We start from the raw sequence: 17,632 nt of genomic DNA, 5'->3' as shown, positions 1-17,632 counted from the left end.
ATGTGCTTCAAACAGCTGTGAAACACGGATTTGAAAGCCGGGTCACGCTGCCGCTGTTGTGGCGCGCTTGCTGCCCTGTGTGTGTACAGAACTGAAGCCAATCTAACAGTCAGTATCCTTTCCAGGTGCTGCTCACCTGTATTTTGACGTTGCCTTGCCAAAACCCACTGCATCGGTTCCGCTCTCTTTCCCATATCCTTCCGACTGTCGACCCGCCTCAGCCCCACTCCCTCAGACTCCTTCTCCGGCTCGGACGGATGAATTCTCAAACCTCTCACCGATAGAATGAAAATAACCGCGCACACGTCATTACAACAGAAATATGAATGGACTCCGGCACACCAAAGCCGTGGAGCCTCCTTGGTTATCTGCCGGGTGACAGGTATACCTGACACATACCATCAGGAGCGAAATTAATTACTGTGCCGTTTTCAAGCCGCTCGGAACTGGCAGTTCGGTTCTCCGCGTAATGGCAACACGTCGTCGGCTGGTGGCTCTTCGCGGTGTGTGGATCATCTCCGCGTCCTTCCTTCGGATCTTGACATGATCACTTCTATCCACAAGACATAACAGTCTCCAGTGTAATACGACCGAGACGAGTTATTCAGGTTATACGGTGTAGTTAGTGGCCTGCGTGTGCCATCAGCCGGCCAACTCCCGAATCCCGACACGAACAGCAGCTAAAGCAGCTAAACGAAAGGAGCATTTTTCCGAGAATCTCGCCCATCCCCTGGGACATTTTCCCACCGAAAAACACGTACGAATGGGCTATTCCCTTCCGCGCAAAGCTGCGGAAATGCCGTACTACGGACACCTGACTAGTATTTTTTATTTATTTTTTTGGTAAATGGAAGGCTGTGGACACTTTGGGATTCCTGCGGAGGAAGGGCGCCACCGGTGGTTTGTGAATATCATTACCAGGGAATTGGTAATAGGTTCAAAGAGAGCAGTGGGTTTTTTTTTTTAAGATGATGCCCTCCTCTTCGTGATGTCATCCAGAAAGACGTGGGGAGATCCTTAACTCTGAATGCCTGTTGGACCATGTGAAACCCTGAGAAAGCTGTCAGTTCCGAAATGGCAGTTTGTTTAAAAATGATGTTAAGATACGTGTGGCGAAAACAAGACTGGCTTCCTGAACTGAGCCTGTGGTGTTGCGCACGCGTAAAATCAGCAACGCTTATGGCAAGCCTGCCATAAACGCTCGCCGTTACCACAGTGACGACACTGCGATGCAGACGCAGCCGTCAAATTCAGTGACCCAAACACTTAAGATATTCAGTCGTCACTGTATAAATGTTTTAGCACACCGTGTAATCGTTGCCAACACACCAGTTTGTATTAGTGCAAACACTCTCCTGCGCAAGTTTAGTACATGTAGAGACAGGATAAATGTGTCTTTGTTTAGGACACATTCTACGTCACTCTATACTGCATTCTTGTGGTCAAATCAAAAGCTAGTCTGCAGACACTTCAGGTAGGCTAGCCGAAAATGATGCCTTGCGATTATTATTGAGGAGACCGAGGTGGTGCAGAGTAGGTCAAACGTTTGTAGCTGCAGGAGTCGACACTTTTAAGACTTAAGAAATTCGATTATTAAGTATTTGCCGACTTAGTATAACAGAAAATTCCATTAATTTGGAGCTTTTCTAATGTACGATTCAGTAGGCTACTAAACAAATAGGCTACCAACCCCAGTTGTGTAGACATTGATACGGTTGTCTCCAATTGTGGGTGACTGAATTCTATATTTGTCTGTGAGTGTTTTTGTGTTAATTATCGTTTTGTGTTTTTTTTTTTTTTTTTAATATTGGACCTTGAGCCTGTGATGTCTTGAACTGAATTTAATAATATCCAGCCACAAATTCCGATGGCTTTAACAAAAACTCAAAGAGTCCCTGACAATATTTGTCAAACGTCTATTTTTTCATTATTTTTATTCATTTGAGTTGTTTGTCCGAATATGACATACTTCTTCCCTAAACCAGACAGCATACTGCTAACCGCTCGCCTATAAAGTAGAGTAAAATGTGTGATTTAAAAAAAAAAAAAAAAAAAAAGTTTTTCGTCTCTGAATCACAGCAGTGGGTGTGGTGTGTTACACCTAACTTGTGCGGAGAATAGACAATGGATCTAAATATCTTAATGGCTCACACTATGAGAAATGTCTGACCTACAAAAAATATTCAATTATTCTGTACATTGAACGTGCCTCGTCATATTCAATTCTTGCCTCTCGTCCCATTGAAACCCATTGAAATATGCTCATCCGATATCTCTATAAATGGACAATTTCAAATCTGTGTTTGTTATTTAAAAACTCTCGTAAAAGGCTATGGGGTAGGGTAGGTCTGATTCTCAAACAAGTTTTTGAGTCGTTTTCCTTTTCGTGTGACAACACGCATCGGACCGATAACCCTTTACTTTACCCGTAACTATCTTGACACAATCTGTGTTCTCTGATTCGACGTAAAAAAGGGTGTGAATCGGTATCGCGTCATCGAAATCAACAGTCCTCTACATGGGAAGAAAAATAAGTGAAAACTTTGTCGTTGTCTGTCATAAAAACGCAAGAAATATGAATGAGCAAAACCTCTTTCGGACGTCCAACCAAGTGTCATGCTTGCCGTCACAGAGCCTGCTGACGTCAGGGCTTTATCAAGCAGATAATAAAATAAATAAATAAATTCAAAGCTGCATACTATTCTGAATAGTATTCATGTTGATGCCATGAAACTATTTAGGCAGATAAAGGCTATACATTAGAAACACAAGTTGCTCTTGATGGGGGTTCTGCAGATGTTTGCCAACAGTAGGCAATATGAACAGTGAAGATATGAGCCTTCAGCTTTGATTATCAGCTGTAATTTAAAGAGTGTTCCATCCATAAATGACCATGGATGTTGTATGCTGTCCTATGTGTTTGCAACCCTGTCGTTCTGATCCTGTTTCATGAGAACTGAGAGCTTATGTATAGAAAATGGCTGTAATTCATTTTCAAACTACCACTGAGGTGGAGATATTAAAACCGTCAGACAATGTCAAAGCCACAAAAACTGTTGCATTTTAAAATCCCCCGTTTAGAGCCAAAGCAATGAGCTTTTTACCAAACATTTTCTAGAACCTGTAAAAGATTATTTAAAATACTTTCACATCCTCTTAGGAGTAATGTATTATATCTAATGGCTGCAGAATGTGGACTTTGTCTCATTGAAATAATGTTCATTTTAGCTGTAAAAAAAAGAAAAAACCTTAAGAAGAATAGAAAAAACAAAGAACAGGTTCCCCCTATTTTGAACAGCAGATGGTACATCCCAGTCTCCCCCCTCTCCCTCTCATTCCCCTCCCTCCAGCTCTGTGTCCTCCATCTCTCCGCTGTCTCTCATTTTCCTGTATTAAGGACATTCTAACTTCCCAGAGACGGCCCTGCCTCCTCCTCCATTTGTTATTCTTCCAATCTTTACAGAGCTACCGGAAAGGTATGTAATCCTCACATTTTCTTTTATCACATCACAGCAACATTTAGTAGATGTTTTTGTAAAAAAAAATGCTCCCAGCCTACATTTTGTACCATTCAAGCTGCTATAATGCATTCACTTTGAGCTGAATTTGTTTGTTTTTTTTATCATCTATTTTTCTCGTTTTCACTGACTTTCTCTGCCCCATTCGCTTTCTCTCCTCCATCTTGGTGTCAGTTTATAGCACACATGACTCATGCCGTTTTTACAGTGAGAGCACAGAGCGCAAGATAGAGAAAGAGATTTAATTTTCATGTTTTTGCATCCTGACTTGGCTCTTGTTGGGATCAAAGAAATAAATATTCAACTGAATAAGCTCTGTAGCATCAGCAGTAGCAGCACCTTTCTCTTTGCCTCCATTACTGAGCTAGCAGATTGTCCCATGAAAAATCTTAACATAAGAAGCTGCTGTGAAATAACTTCTTCAGTGGGTGGTTATGTCCTAGCAGCTGTGACCAAATTAAACATGTTCCTGTCCCTTGTGAGCACTGGAGTGCTCCCATCAATGTCATCTTTTTCCAAGGTCACATTTAAGGCCCTATTGCTTTATGGCTGTTCTGTTAATATTTGGGTATCATGGATCATGGCCTCATTCAAATGTCAGTCTTTATACTCTGCAGAGCAGATAACCTGATGTCTGAGCCTGATTTAGAGGGATAATCTGTCTGTGTCTGTTTGATGTTTTTCCTGAGTGAAGCAGCACAGAGCTGGCCTTATAAAGACTCCTGCTGACCAGACCACACCTCTGTCACTGAGTCCATGGAAGCCAAGACTAAGTCCGGGGCTCCAGCGCCCAAGGCAGTTTCCAAAGCAGAGAAGAAGGAGCCAGCAGCCCCACGTAAGGTTGACCCTGCCCCTGCAGCCCCCGAGCCTGAGAATCCCCCTCCCGTCCAGGATGGAGCAGCAGAAGCTGAATCAGCAACAGCAGAAGCAGCACCGGGTGACGAGGCTGCGGCCTCCGGCACAGACTCTCTGGAACACCTGAAACCCTTTCTGATTGGTGGGGTGGTTATTGCTGCCGGAGCCATCTTGGTGGGAGTGTTGCTGCTGGCAAGGAGAAATTAAAACCATATTACTAAATTAAATAGAGTATTTATTGGTTTAAAGAGTTATTGCTGACTGGTTCACAGACTATTCTGGTGCAGATGGGGGATGGGAAGACACTGTGCTATCTGTGCTTTTTTTGTTTCGTTTTTTTGGCCTGCTCTCACGCGTAGTGAATCAACCCATTCAAGTTTTAATCAAGCTGTGTATGGAGCATATTTATACATAGTATATGCATGAAGTTGCTATGATACTGCATATGAAATGTATTTATCTATTTCCTAAAAAATATAAGAAAAAAAAAAACTCACTGTATTATTGAGCTTGAGGGCCTAAAACTCTCTAAAGGTAGCTTTATCTGCTTTAGCTGCTTTATCTTGTTTAATCCAGTTTGCACAAATATTGAAATAATGATGCAATATTTGTGCATTATTGCAACGGAAATGAGCTTGGTTCATTTTGTTTGAAGATCATGAAAAACTGCATTCACTGTACTCACACTGTTTTTTGGCTATTAGAGTTCTCGGCTTTATTTTACGTCAGAATAATACAATTGAAGAGTTGGTAAAAGAACATTTGGGTTTATGCACTGTGATATACTGCACATATTTTGGCTAAAGCTATGTCCACCCAGGTACAGCAGCCAACTGATTCAGACCTGCTAAAGTTTTTAGTGTAGGTACTCTACACTGTGCTCTGGCAGAGGCTGACTTTTGGAGAGCGAGCTCTGGCCCAGTAATGGTTGCCAGATTTGGCAAGGATTTGGCTACGTCTAATTCAGCCAGTTTGACTTGAAAAGGGTAACGTTAAGCTGCGTTTAACACCATTATGTACCATCATGTACCAAGTGTGGTGACCTGACTTTTTGGACAATATATAGACCTGGTTCAGTTTCATCATTTAGATATAGGCCAGTGTACTTGGGCTGTTTCTGGGGTGTCATTAATACCATAAAAGGGATTAATTATTTTAGTCTTACCAGATTTCAGCAATTATGGGGTCAACTTTATCCAACTGGGTCATTAAAGGGGATTCAATTGATTTATTTTTGCTTAATACAAGATAAAAGAGCCGGAATCTTTGAATATATAAAAAAAAGAAAGGAGCTGAATACAAAATGGGGCAATAAAATCAATTTTTACAGAACATAAAAGCATGCAGGGGTTGAGGAATGATATACAAGTGATTGATGGACATTTATCGTGTACTCTAAGGAGCAGAGCGTATTGGTGAACTTGTGTTTTGATGTAGGATAAGAAATATCTATTTTACTGTCAAATATTAGAAATAAGTAGCCTTTCATGTCTAAGAAACACCAATAGTCTTGCTAGTTCAGTCGGTTTACATCTTACAGTGAATGCTTAGCTGTACCAGACTGTAGAGCCATTAGTGTTCCGGTATCAGGTTTAGAGCCTGCTGCCAAAAAATGGGAGTTGTCTCTGCTCCTCTTATGTTTTCAAAATAAACAAACAATGTAAGGAGAACATCCTTTTCTAACACCATGAAAGTGTAAATGTACATGATTAATTCAAAGGGGGAAAAAAAATTATCTTTTACAGTTTCATTGCTGCGCACACTCACCTGTACAGCTGCACTCTATCTTGTAAAACTCATTAAGTTGTCCATGTTATAAGGGTCGATAACAGAATGGCCTTTCTGACACTCGCATAACTTGATTTTTGCCGTGAGGGTATGTATAAAACAAAACACTTCTGACCAAAAATTATTGTTTTAACATACCACATTCATCAGTCAACACCCCTAACATATCCCAAAGACAGTATGCCAACACCAAAACAAATTTCACCTTACATTGTAAAATACAGTGTACTAAAAAAAAAAAAAAAAAAAAAAAGAAATGAAGAAGAAGAAAATTCCTATTTTCATAATTTCAACAGCGTATAAATGCAATAATTCAGGTAGGACTCCTCATTTAGCACATGTGCTGTAGCAAGTTAAATTACATAGATGATGTAATGATGTATGATGTTACTGATGGCAATGATGGTGATGTTACATGATGCCAGTGATAATGCTGATATTTATCACGGTGACTGTAATTTTAATGATGGATATGATATATATATTTTTATATACTTTAACATATCTTCCTTTTGCACCCTCCCCCCTGCTCCCAAATGTCTAAATGTAAAAAAGGAGTTTGAGATCCAACCTTATTAAAGGCAGTGAACCAGCCCATATGAGTATGTCTTTCATAACAACTGCACTTTTACTGACGGAGCTTCCGCGATATGATTTTTTTTTTATAAAAGATTAGATGTCTTTCAGTTAAACTGATCATTCGTGTGAACTTGTGAGATTATTTTGGACCATCTGAAAATATTATTAAAGCAATACTTTTTTTTAGTCCTATGCAAGAGCACCTGGTTTAATTACCTTTTATCTTATCCAAATTTCTGCCCCTCTAAGTCTTTCTTTTACTTTCTGTACTCAGTGATTAATGTCAACATGTTATTATTCCTATTTACATTTTTAACAATGAAAGATAAAAGCAGAGCAAAGTTTATCATTGCTTTTAATTAGATTAAAAGAAACTGTTTCAAGAAAGGGCAATTCAAAATGAAAACATCTAGAGAAATGCAATTAATTATCCACTGTAAAATTAATTTGGGTAGAATTGTATCATAGATTGAAACTTTTCTGTTTATCTGCTTATGGCAACATCGCTTATGATTTCAAATATCCCCATTAATGCCAATGCAATATCTTGATATGTATTCATTAAGCATGCTTGAAAGTATTTGTGTTAGGCAAAATATTGGTTAATGTGTAATACTCAGGGCACATCACTCTTTAAAAAATGTGGTTTAATTGATTATGGCGTTTTACCCCAAGATTGTTTTTGTGAACAGACGAGTTAAATTCATGGTCATTTTTGAGGCGACATTTTTTGCGATACCAATCAAATGTATTATGTTTTGAAGGGAAATTTTGATATCTTGTACATTACATTATTATCAATAGGAGAGCATTAATAAACTTTTATTTTAACGCTTTTATATTGGTAGATTCCTTCCGGAAGTTGTGGCTCTGGCGAGAGAACGAAGGAAACGATCATCACCTCGTTGGAATTGGACTCCCCGAAAAATCAAGGGGTTTAATTATTTGACAAATCATATAATCAACAGTGAGTAAACAATGTCTAACATTTTAGACTGTACTTTAAACGGAAAGTAATTAACTTTATGACCAGGCGAGTCGTGGTAGCACGTTGCTAGCAGTTAATGTTAGCTAACAGTGTGTTAGCCGCAGTGCTTAAGTTACTGTAACAACATTAAAATAAAATACTTATATCGTAACTTATTATTTGAATTAGTTACATTAAATAAATTATTAGACGGGCACTTCAGGGTATAGAAACGTTTACGCTTTACATTTATTTTAATAGTTAATTATTGCACGTCACAGACGTAGATGGGACGTTAGCAAAACATAGCCGTGTTAGCATTCTTACCTCAGCCACAGCATGGGATTTACGTTAACGTGCCATGGTTTTAGAGTTCACATTATTGTTAAACGTATCAATGTGTAAATAAGTGCTTTATTTTAAAACAAACTACAGCACAACTATAGTTGTCCTTTAGATATTCATAATAACGTATTTCTGTCTCCAGGTATTAACAATGATTATCCCTGTGAGGTGCTTCACATGTGGAAAGATTGTGGGTAACAAATGGGAGGCGTACCTCGGTCTACTTCAAGCCGAATATACTGAGGGGTAAGATGACTACCAGCTGTTGTACCATTTTCCTACACATTCATATCACTAAAAGTACTTCGAGGCATCATGTATCTTTGATTAAGCAGTTGTTGGTAATAAGGACGGGTGATAAAACGATCGGAAAATCCGACCGCGATTAAATTTAAGCCGATTTCAGCGAATGAGACATTTTGAGTTTGTGTCCACAGAGCCAGCTGTGTTTTCCCTCTGAACACGCCAGTCCACTAGTTGGCGGCAAAATGCCTCTAAGCTGGTTGTTGACCGCCAAGAAACCCCTGAGGAGGTTAACTGAGCAGAAACGTAGAAGCAAATGAGCTAGTCACGTTATCTTACAAAAGTGTTGTAGTAGTTGACAAAAAAGGTCAGTGACAACAGATCAATACAATGTACCAATTTTGCTGTCGGTTGGTGAAACGCCACGACGGGAAACCTCACCAGTTTAATCACCAGCCCATCTGTAGCTGAAACGCATCCAAAACCAAGCAAAGAGGTTACAAATAGGGATGGCCGGTGAAGCCTCATGAAGCTTCCACAAGGTTCATCTGATTGTGCCAGAAAATGAACCAAAGTTTCGGGGCTTTGAAACCACACAGCGACATCTGATGGTGCACTGCAAGTATCATCTGCTTCAACCAGCCTTGTTGTCCTTGTTATACTTTAATATGTACAAAATAAAAAGCGTAAAAGAAAAAAAATTGTGATTTATATGAGAAGTGCTTGTGTTACATAGTGAATAATAGGTATAAAGTGAGAGGGGGGTGTGCTTATGACATTAAATGAAATACAGCTCATTAGGTAAACATGCATTGATACTATAAATGCTATAGAACTACTAGCCACCGTACCTTGAAACCTTTATCGTCCACAATGGAAAATGGTTGCGCATCCATTACAATCATATCCACCAACACAGAATCAAGCTTTTGCTTCCTTGACTCTACAAAAATAAAATTCTGCATATCAAGAAAATAAACGCAGGGCAAACTTGTATAATGCTAGATTCGATCTCATAACCTTTGGATGCAAAAGCCACTAAGCTAATCACTGAGCTATCAGTTAAGTGACTGTTTGCATCCACATGATGTCTAGTTAAAGACATCATCAATAGCTAAGAATAATAGTACACTTTAGTTGTTTTAAATAATTCAGAGACACTTTGCGTAATAAACACACCTTTCTGTCAGAACACAGACAGAGAGGCGTTTGGTACACGGGACACAGCTGTGTAATAATGGCCGTAAGCGCTTTGTTTGTGATATGCGCTAAATAAACACGTCCAAAATTAATGTATTGTCCTACATAACATTTTAAGAAGAGAACTATATTAGCATGCATACCCATAATAATAATAAAGCTTATGTTTACAGTTGAAAAACAAAAACAAGCAAACATCTTACATCACACAATAGTATATTGTACAATAGTATCACCTTATTAGGAGAAACCAAGGTGAAGTGATCCCAAGCCACAAAACGTTTCTTGCCAGAAGCCATGGAAAAGAGCAATGAATTCAATTCAATTCTGACAAGGCAACAGAACTGGTTGGGAAACGTCGTTTGGGATTCATTTTCCTTTTATAGAGAATAGCGCGCCCAAGTGTTCAAACGATGAGAGACCTCTGAACCGTGGTTCGACCAAACAATGCATTTGGCGCTTCGGACGTCAATCACGTGATCAGCGCCATTTGATACACGCCCCGGAACGTTGTGCCGAACCACTCTGCTTCACGAAGATAAAACAAGCGCCGAAGTGTCCGTGTCAAACGGGCCATCCCTAGTTACAAATGCAGTTTCATAGAAAAATACCTGATTTGAACGTACAAAAATCTTGTGATCCTGACTTTTATTTAGAATTTGTGATCAGTTACAGATTTTAGCTGTACATACTGTATGTAACTTTAATTTAATTTAGTCTTTATACGGTGTCTTTGGTTAATCAACTGTTTGAAAGTTTAACTACATTTGCTTTACGTTGCAGTCCTTATTTGTATAATTTTTAAATAAACAGCATTAACAAACTATATCATGATCAATATATTTTCTTCAATAAAGAAAATATATTGTGATAACATTTTCTGCCATGTTAACACATTAAACCTGGAAGGCTCTCAAGTTGTCAGGCTCTGAATGCAATTGACGGAATAAATGATGCAAGTTATCTGAGGCCAATTATGCGGTTGCCTCATTGTTGTCTGCATTAATCTTCATGTTCTTATTCGGTGAGCTGTGGATCATGCATTAAAACCGATATTGATTCCTCTCTCCTTCTTAAGTGATGCACTTGATGCCCTCGGCCTGAAGAGGTACTGTTGTCGGCGGATGCTTCTTTCTCACGTGGATCTTATAGAGAAGTTGCTGAATTATGCCCCACTGGAGAAATAACTGGATGAACTCCATGGACTTTTGTGGGGCGGACATATTTGTGTTGTGTGACAAAAATACCAACTGCAGAGAAGATTTTGTGCACCTGTTGATGATGCATTTGTTTGTTTTTTTTTCTAAATAAATCTGTTGATTAACACAATTTCCTACATTTTTGGCTGATCTAGTTACCACAGTGTCACCGTTTTAGCTTACACAGCATAGTAAAGTAGCCCTTGACATCAAGGCAAAAATGAACAGTCATGAATTGTTCTAATGTACTTAAATATATACTTAAGATTTAGATTAAACCTTTGTAAAACAGGGTTTTTCATACATTGCAATACATTTGTAATATTGCCTGTGATTGTTCAATTCAAGCATCTGAACCGTAGCAAAATATTTCAGTTTAGATTTTAAGTCCGTAAGATGCTTTGATTTCAGGTTGAAATACGGTTTGTGTCTTATTTGAAGCAGAAAATACTAAAACACAATCAATCAATTTTGAATTCCCTTATTAGGCAGAGCAATAAAAACAAAGTAATTTCAGGGAATGTTTTTAAATTTTTTTTTTAATTTGTAGATTTGATACAAAATAAGTTGATGAAAACAAACTATTACATAAGGTAGAGGTGTTACTGTGCATGCAAGTGTTTAAATCTATCTCACAGAAACAAATCTACAAACAATGTTTTTTTCTTTGTTAAAACAAGTGAAGGTCTTACTATGGACATAACGGAGAGCAAAATCGGACACAGACAGATCCAATTCCTCAGTTTTCATCAAAGGTTCCTCTTGACCTTTAATACAATGAGGTGCAAAAACAAAATGCCCTTTTCCTTTCTTCACAAAGTCGCCACCAGTCTAGAGAGGGAAAAGAAAACACACCTCAAAACCACTCTTACACTTAAGATATAGACTGCGTATAGCATACAAATTTAAGAAGCCTTTCAGGGAGGATGTGTGCAAGCTGTCCTTAAAACGACTCCCCCATACATTTCAATGCTTCAAAATACTACAACTTCAGCTGTTCCAAACAGTAAAGTGTTATTAGTAAAAGTCTGATTATGTCTTTGATGGATACTTTATGATAAATAGACTTGGAATAAATGGTGCAGTATGAGTCTGGGGACACAAAAGGTTGCAGACTTTACAGGTCTTGCATTGAGAGACCTTCATACTAAAATAACTTGACTGAGCTAAACCTTATGAACTGTTATGTGTCAAAAAAACGTTTTGGGAGTGTTTAAATAGTCCTGAGAACCTAAGCCTGTAGTTACTGTTTTTTTTTTCTCCTCCCTTAGTGTTCTTAAATCACACAGGTTTTAATTTCCATATTACCAAGATGGTAAAGGAGACAGAATACAACAGAAAGACATCAGACAGCATCACAAATACCACAGACCAAATAATAATTCATCCAATGGGATGAGTTTTGCACTTAAAAGTACTAAAAAGCCGTGAACTACAGCTTAGGTTTTACTCACTAATGAGGTCTCATTAGTTTATCAGTCTTGGGATATGGTCAGATGAAAAGATAATTCATCAATTTTTCAAGGTAAAAGATGGAATATACCAAATAAAAACAATGGAGTTATTCCAGTGAAGGCCAAATAAGTACCAAATCTGACCAGAAGTTCAGATAGGCAAGGTTGATGGCCTTTGCTTTTTTTATACAAATTTTGTAGGAAATGGAGTTGGTCACTAACTTTAATTACTGTAATTATTTAGTTTACTAAGCCTGCAAGCAGATCTATAGAATATGAGACCCAGCCATCAGTACTGTGATTAAACACACCTGTGCTTTCTTGCTGTCATAACTCAGCTTTTCATGTGGTTAAATATAAAATAATGAATCTAATGGATTTAAAAAATGTCAAACTGCAGCGTACATTAAGAAAAATGATTAAATCAATGACACGCTTACCATGTTAGCGGTATCGGTCCCTGTGTTCTCTGTGCCTTTCTCGTTCCCGCGAGCGCTCCTTGTCCTTCTCTCCACTCCAGGAACGTTCTCTGTGTCTTCGAGACATTCCCGCACCTTCCCAGCCATGAGAGTCGTCCCTGTCCCGGTCTCTATGACGTTCTCTGTCACGCTCTCGCTCTCTGTCGCGCTCCCGGTCTCTTTCACGACCTCTGTCCCGGTCTCTTTCCTTTTCTCTAGAACGACTGCCACTATTGCAAAGAAATGTGGATTTGTTTGAGTAAGACTAACAATGAAGTAACTGCTCGTTTGACTCAAAGTTTCTGGGAGAACAAAAAGAGTCCCGATGCATCAATGCATATGTAATATCTACACACCTGTAGCCGTAGTCGCCCTGAATAGAGACTAAACAGTCTTTGAGTGAGGTGACCAGAGCTTGGCAGCACTCATCTCCATACACTCTGGACTGTTTAATGATGGCAATGGCAGTTAATAATGTTTCCATGGCCATACGCAGATCTCCTGAATTAGCAAATCGAAAGACAAGGTGGTACAGAAAGCCATTTTTTAGAAGCAAACAGTTCAAAGAGATTATGGTTCAGAAATTGTTTGATACAGTGCATTTCTGTAACCATTCCAAGCACATATATCCATTTGGGCTCAAGCGACAAAATGACATTAGGAAAGAAATAAAATAATCAATTGGCTGTGAATTGCCATAATTCGCCACAAAGCTGTGATAAACAATGGCAATTTGTTGTACTTTGATAAGATGATGCAACAACTTTTTCGTTATGCCACGGTACTAGAATTTGCATACATCATTTTCAATGAACACAATACACTGGCCCCAGATAAACTGTTGCCAAATCTCATTGCTTTCATCTGGATTCTATTTTTGCCATAATTTGCTATTGGAGTTGATTTGACTACGGTATTGTTGTTGCTGTGTGCAAGAATGATAGACGGAACATATTTAAAAGAATCGTTCTCAGAAATTCTTCATATACATTTGTGTCATTCCTGTTACATCCACACTCAAAATGAAAACCCAAAAAGACGTTTAAGACGATAGGAAGTTGAACAACTATCTGAATGACGACCAAGGAGTTCTCTGTAGAAAGTACTGTTCAAAGCAAGGCCTAATGCATTTTGTTTCAGTTGTAACCAACTTTTCAACTATGACTGAATGGGTCATGTATCACTATTGAATTTAGACCCCCCCCCCCGACTTATTTGTCAGTCATAGGCAGGAGATGTAATTTCCCCACATGGCTTACTAAGTTCTTCTACTTCACCTCAGAATCTGGTTGGTTGTACTTACCAGCTGTTGCTCCAGACACAGCTTTGGTGATTGCACTGCTGGCAATGGTTTTATTTCGGTTCATTAGCTCCTCGAAATCCCCATCTGTACTTTGTCTGAGACCAAAGAAAATGAGAGATTGTTGTAACGGCTGGTGACAGAATTATTCTAACCGTCAACCAACATTGTGGTGTCATTATTTGTTGTAGTACTGACTGTATGTTCCACATGCTTTATCTACAAATCTTCTACTGTTGTGTGTGAAAAATATAAAATCTTGACTCTTAGTATCCAAAGTAAAACCGCAGGTGTTCTCACTTTTGGTGGCCATACGTTGTGCTGCTTTGCCCATCTTGTGTTGGGGTGAAGAATGCAGGATTTATATGAAGACTGGGAGATGGTTGGCCAGAGACATGGGCAGGAGGAGGAGGAGGAGGGAAAAAGTGGGTCGGCATGAGTGGAGGGATTACTGGCGGCATGTGAGGAAACAGGGGAGGTGGCTGAATAAGAAAAGGGCTGGGTGATGTGGGAAAGCTGTTTGCAAGTGGATGTGATGGAAAAAGTGGAGGTATAGGAGGAAGGCTGCACTCCTGCGATGATAATGATGTGGGAATATTTTCTGCAGAATCCGATTCCTTGGAACTCGAGTTCACGCGGAGTGGTATACCTTTGGAGAACCACATTGTTTTGTTAAAGATAACAGTCTATACTAACTATACTATACAATACTAACAGTTTGTGATAAAATGTATCATCCGTCATATTTTCTAAAGCTTGCCGCGCTCTTACGTTTATTTGCAACGTCCTCAAAAACAGTGAGGTTCTGGCGACTGGCGAAGCGACAGTCTATCCTCTCCCCATTGATATGACACTGAGGTATTTTTTCCAACAATACTTTAAACGACTCCTCTGATGTTACCACCACTTCTGCAAAGCTGTAATAAAGAGAAGTAACCGCAACACATGTAAACCTGACAACATTAGGTCAGTTACAAAAGAAAAGGTGACATTTATGCAAGAAACCTTTTAGTCTTTTCCTTCTTTTTAACACTCACCCTCTTGACTGACCATTAACTCTGTTTTCAGCAAATCTGACTTCTACAATGTCCTTCACGCCCAGTCTTTGAGCCATGGTTGTAAGGTCCTTGTCAGATGTCCACTGCAAAAATAGGCAGGTTTGAAAGGAATACAGGACAACAGGGCAAGAAGGTAGATAGAATGGTTTGAATATAGCCAGAAGCCTCATCAAAAAAGGAAGTTTCCTCAAGTTTCTGGTTGAGACATTAAAGCGACACCAGAGAATTTGGCAAATGTTTTACATTTGGCTCCCCTAACATTTCACTTAGTTTTAAGGTTCTCAAACCTTCCTAGCGTTGCTTTAAAGTCTTTGAAAATATCTAAATACTGTTTTAAAGAACTGCCAACTTTACAGGCAACTCTTGAGACCTTTTACTAGTAAAACAATCCACTGGAGATCTTCTGTGAAGCAGGTGATCCATAAATCTTTTTCAGCTGATGAGGATTCTAAAACGAATAACCTAACTGCTGTGAGTCCTTGGGTGCAGTTAGTTCTTTTAATCTGAGAGCTTTGTGCATTTGTCATTATTAATGAAAGCACAAATGCAGAACTTGTTTCTTTGTAGCTTTTCCGTTGACAGTATTTTGCGAGCCATTTGGATTAAAACAACAGAGATGCATACAAGACATAACATAAAAGCAAAACTAGATATAAATAAAAATCTAGAATAAAAAAACATTTTGTTGTTTGCAGAAACCGTCACCATGCAATGACAGTTACAAGACAATCTGTTAAAAAGAACAACAACAAATCAGGTTCCTCTGGCTCCTCCTGGTGAGGTAACCTTGAGAAAAAGGGAGACTTTGCTTGAAAAATTGACTAAATGCAGTCCTCCTCCCTCTCTGCTGTGCTTCAGCTGTACCTCTAAAAACCTGTCACACATGCACAGGGTAAAGTACCCACGACAGCCGTTGATGTGTTTGTGACGATCATACTAGACGTTTTGTATTGGGTGCTGTAGCTATAACACTGAGAGGGTGGTACTTACCCAGGGGAAATTTCCAATATATAAAGACAGTCTCTTCAGTGCGTTTCCTCCTTTTTGTGTTTTTTCATCAATTGATTCACTGTCTTCTTTAATTGGCACCTCCTTAGTTGCACTAGTTGAAGTCTTATCTTGATTAACCGAACCAGTTAGAACAGCATCAAAAAGTTCATTTGCCTCAGCAATTTTTTCCAGATCCTGTGAGGGACAGAATTTTTTTTTTTTTTAAGACACTGTTGTCTTGTCTATCTCTATGTGCACAGCATGAGTAAACAAAACATGAGAATTATGACAAAAATTATCAATCTTGGGGCTTCCTTCCACCTATAGCAGCTAGAAATGTGACAGAATCCGGGATCCTTCCCACTGCTACAAAAATCCATTTAACAGCCATTATGCAATGACAATTACGACAACTATAGCCTAGTCCCTGATGAAACCTGACTCACAAATAAAAGGTATGTATGAAGAAATAAAAGATTAAATCATTAAAACTTTTTTTTTTTTAGGTGAAGTAAGGCATGAAAAAAATCTGGTCTCACATCTTAAGGATAGAACCTCCTCTGAAATCTGGTGGTATGGAAGTGGATAGTCCCCATTCCAGTTTTAAATATCTTTAATTTTTTTCTGAGATTAGGCATAGACAAAAATAAAATAAAGTAAGAAACCACCGATAACCCGTTTAATGCTATACATTGCCTAGTCGGGGTACAGATGTATATCCTCTGCATACTAACATCTAATATTGAGTGAATCAAAGTTCTTCTATTTCAACTCAACTGATTAAAACTCCATGATGAAATGTGACATGTGACCATATCAGAAAACACGAGCTGCTGTGTTATGTTGAAAGGAATTCTTGATCAAAACCTATATAATTCAAATGTACTGTTCCTCTTATAACCCAAAACTGAAACTCAAAAAATTACTTTCTTTTAGCTCACACAAGTAGCAAATGAAAATCTGTTGACAACTTAAAATGAGCATTTGTCTTTGATGCTGCTAAGATGTACGTGATGATGCCACTCACCTCATCGTTTGGATTCAGATCACTATATAAATCAATAGGGTTGTTTGATCCGACTGCAGGTGGTGCAGCAGCCATCCCGCGGGCCTAAGATACTAGTTCCGCAGATGCAACTGCGAGTACCGCGTCCTCCTTTTTTTTTTTTTCCCCGTTGAGTTTGCACAGGCACACGCTGCAAATTAACATCGCATACCAATAACAGGTGTGTCGAAAACAATTATAACGTAAACGCCTTGTTTTGCTAGCTAACGTTTATTGTTTCGTCCAGGTCCACAAAGACACTGTGGCTGGACAAAACCTAGAATGCAAGAACCCTACTTAATATTGTTTTAATGTACATGTACATGTTAATAAAACATGCACGACTTTTCTCGTATAACTGCAAACACAATTCGTTCCACACTACTGTATGGTCGATCTTTGATCAGCTAATGCTATTTTTCTCATTAACATTTTAGGTACGTGGGGGATATTCAACCGGATGAGAACGAGTAGCAATTTTCCGTTCCTTCAACAAATATACTTAAGTTCCGATTAAACTGGAACGAATTTACACACTGACTGTAAATCAGTAAAATACACAGATTAAACAGTAACCCTTAACTATACAGCGTTGGCGTATTTCAGTGGCTTCACGTTTAGGTTACAATATCC

General features: G+C 38.8%; 3 protein-coding genes and 1 long non-coding RNA gene across 6 annotated transcripts in view; 2 read left to right on the top strand and 2 right to left on the bottom strand.

Moving 5' to 3' along the window:
• dagla (diacylglycerol lipase, alpha) overlaps positions 1-876 on the bottom strand; it is a 38,311-nt gene extending 37,435 nt beyond the window's left edge. For 2 of the 3 annotated variants that reach the window (XM_075459301.1, XM_075459445.1), the window contains exon 1: positions 137-876. The gene's annotated coding sequence lies outside the window, so the exon portion shown is untranslated. The remainder of the gene's footprint in view (positions 1-136) is intronic. The other variant, XM_075459373.1, reaches the window with a different exon arrangement.
• Positions 877-3,188: 2,312 nt separating this feature from the next.
• LOC142375222 (uncharacterized) lies at positions 3,189-6,754 on the top strand. Its single transcript, XR_012768908.1, has 2 exons — positions 3,189-3,476; positions 4,213-6,754. It is a non-coding gene; the product is annotated as an uncharacterized LOC142375222 (long non-coding RNA).
• An 843-nt stretch (positions 6,755-7,597) lies between these two features.
• polr2l (RNA polymerase II, I and III subunit L) lies at positions 7,598-10,824 on the top strand. The gene is made up of 3 exons (XM_075459110.1): positions 7,598-7,707; positions 8,195-8,298; positions 10,574-10,824. The coding sequence occupies exons 2-3, from the start codon at positions 8,204-8,206 to the stop codon at positions 10,680-10,682; spliced, it is 204 nt and encodes a 67-aa protein (XP_075315225.1). The 5' UTR covers positions 7,598-7,707; positions 8,195-8,203; the 3' UTR covers positions 10,683-10,824.
• Positions 10,825-11,215: 391 nt separating this feature from the next.
• LOC142374976 (cleavage and polyadenylation specificity factor subunit 7-like) lies at positions 11,216-17,622 on the bottom strand. Its single transcript, XM_075458902.1, has 9 exons — positions 16,982-17,622; positions 15,955-16,149; positions 14,944-15,047; positions 14,678-14,823; positions 14,207-14,555; positions 13,910-14,004; positions 12,963-13,107; positions 12,589-12,836; positions 11,216-11,525 (listed from the first exon to the last, which is right to left on the bottom strand). The coding sequence occupies exons 1-8, from the start codon at positions 17,054-17,056 to the stop codon at positions 12,593-12,595; spliced, it is 1,353 nt and encodes a 450-aa protein (XP_075315017.1). The 5' UTR covers positions 17,057-17,622; the 3' UTR covers positions 11,216-11,525; positions 12,589-12,592.
• Between the last annotated feature and the right edge of the window lie 10 nt (positions 17,623-17,632).

This window comes from Odontesthes bonariensis, chromosome 1, assembly GCF_027942865.1.
Source record: "Odontesthes bonariensis isolate fOdoBon6 chromosome 1, fOdoBon6.hap1, whole genome shotgun sequence".
Taxonomy (NCBI): domain Eukaryota; kingdom Metazoa; phylum Chordata; class Actinopteri; order Atheriniformes; family Atherinopsidae; genus Odontesthes; species Odontesthes bonariensis.
The sequence above is the reverse complement of the archived record's forward strand: the minus strand, read 5'-3'. Positions and strand labels throughout refer to the sequence as shown.

Bases quoted from the DNA above. Each gene is read 5' to 3' on its own strand.
- polr2l (XM_075459110.1), top strand. From the start codon at position 8,204: ATGATTATCCCTGTGAGGTGCTTCACATGTGGAAAGATTGTGGGTAAC. The intron at 8,299-10,573 runs GTAAGATGACTA...CTCCTTCTTAAG, and splicing joins CAAGCCGAATATACTGAGGG to TGATGCACTTGATGCCCTCG.
- LOC142374976 (XM_075458902.1), bottom strand. From the start codon at position 17,056: ATGGCTGCTGCACCACCTGCAGTCGGATCAAACAACCCTATTGATTTA. The intron at 14,556-14,677 runs GTAAGAGCGCGG...GGTTCTCCAAAG, and splicing joins TGAGGACGTTGCAAATAAAC to GTATACCACTCCGCGTGAAC. The intron at 14,005-14,206 runs GTGAGAACACCT...CTTTGGTCTCAG, and splicing joins ACAACGTATGGCCACCAAAA to ACAAAGTACAGATGGGGATT.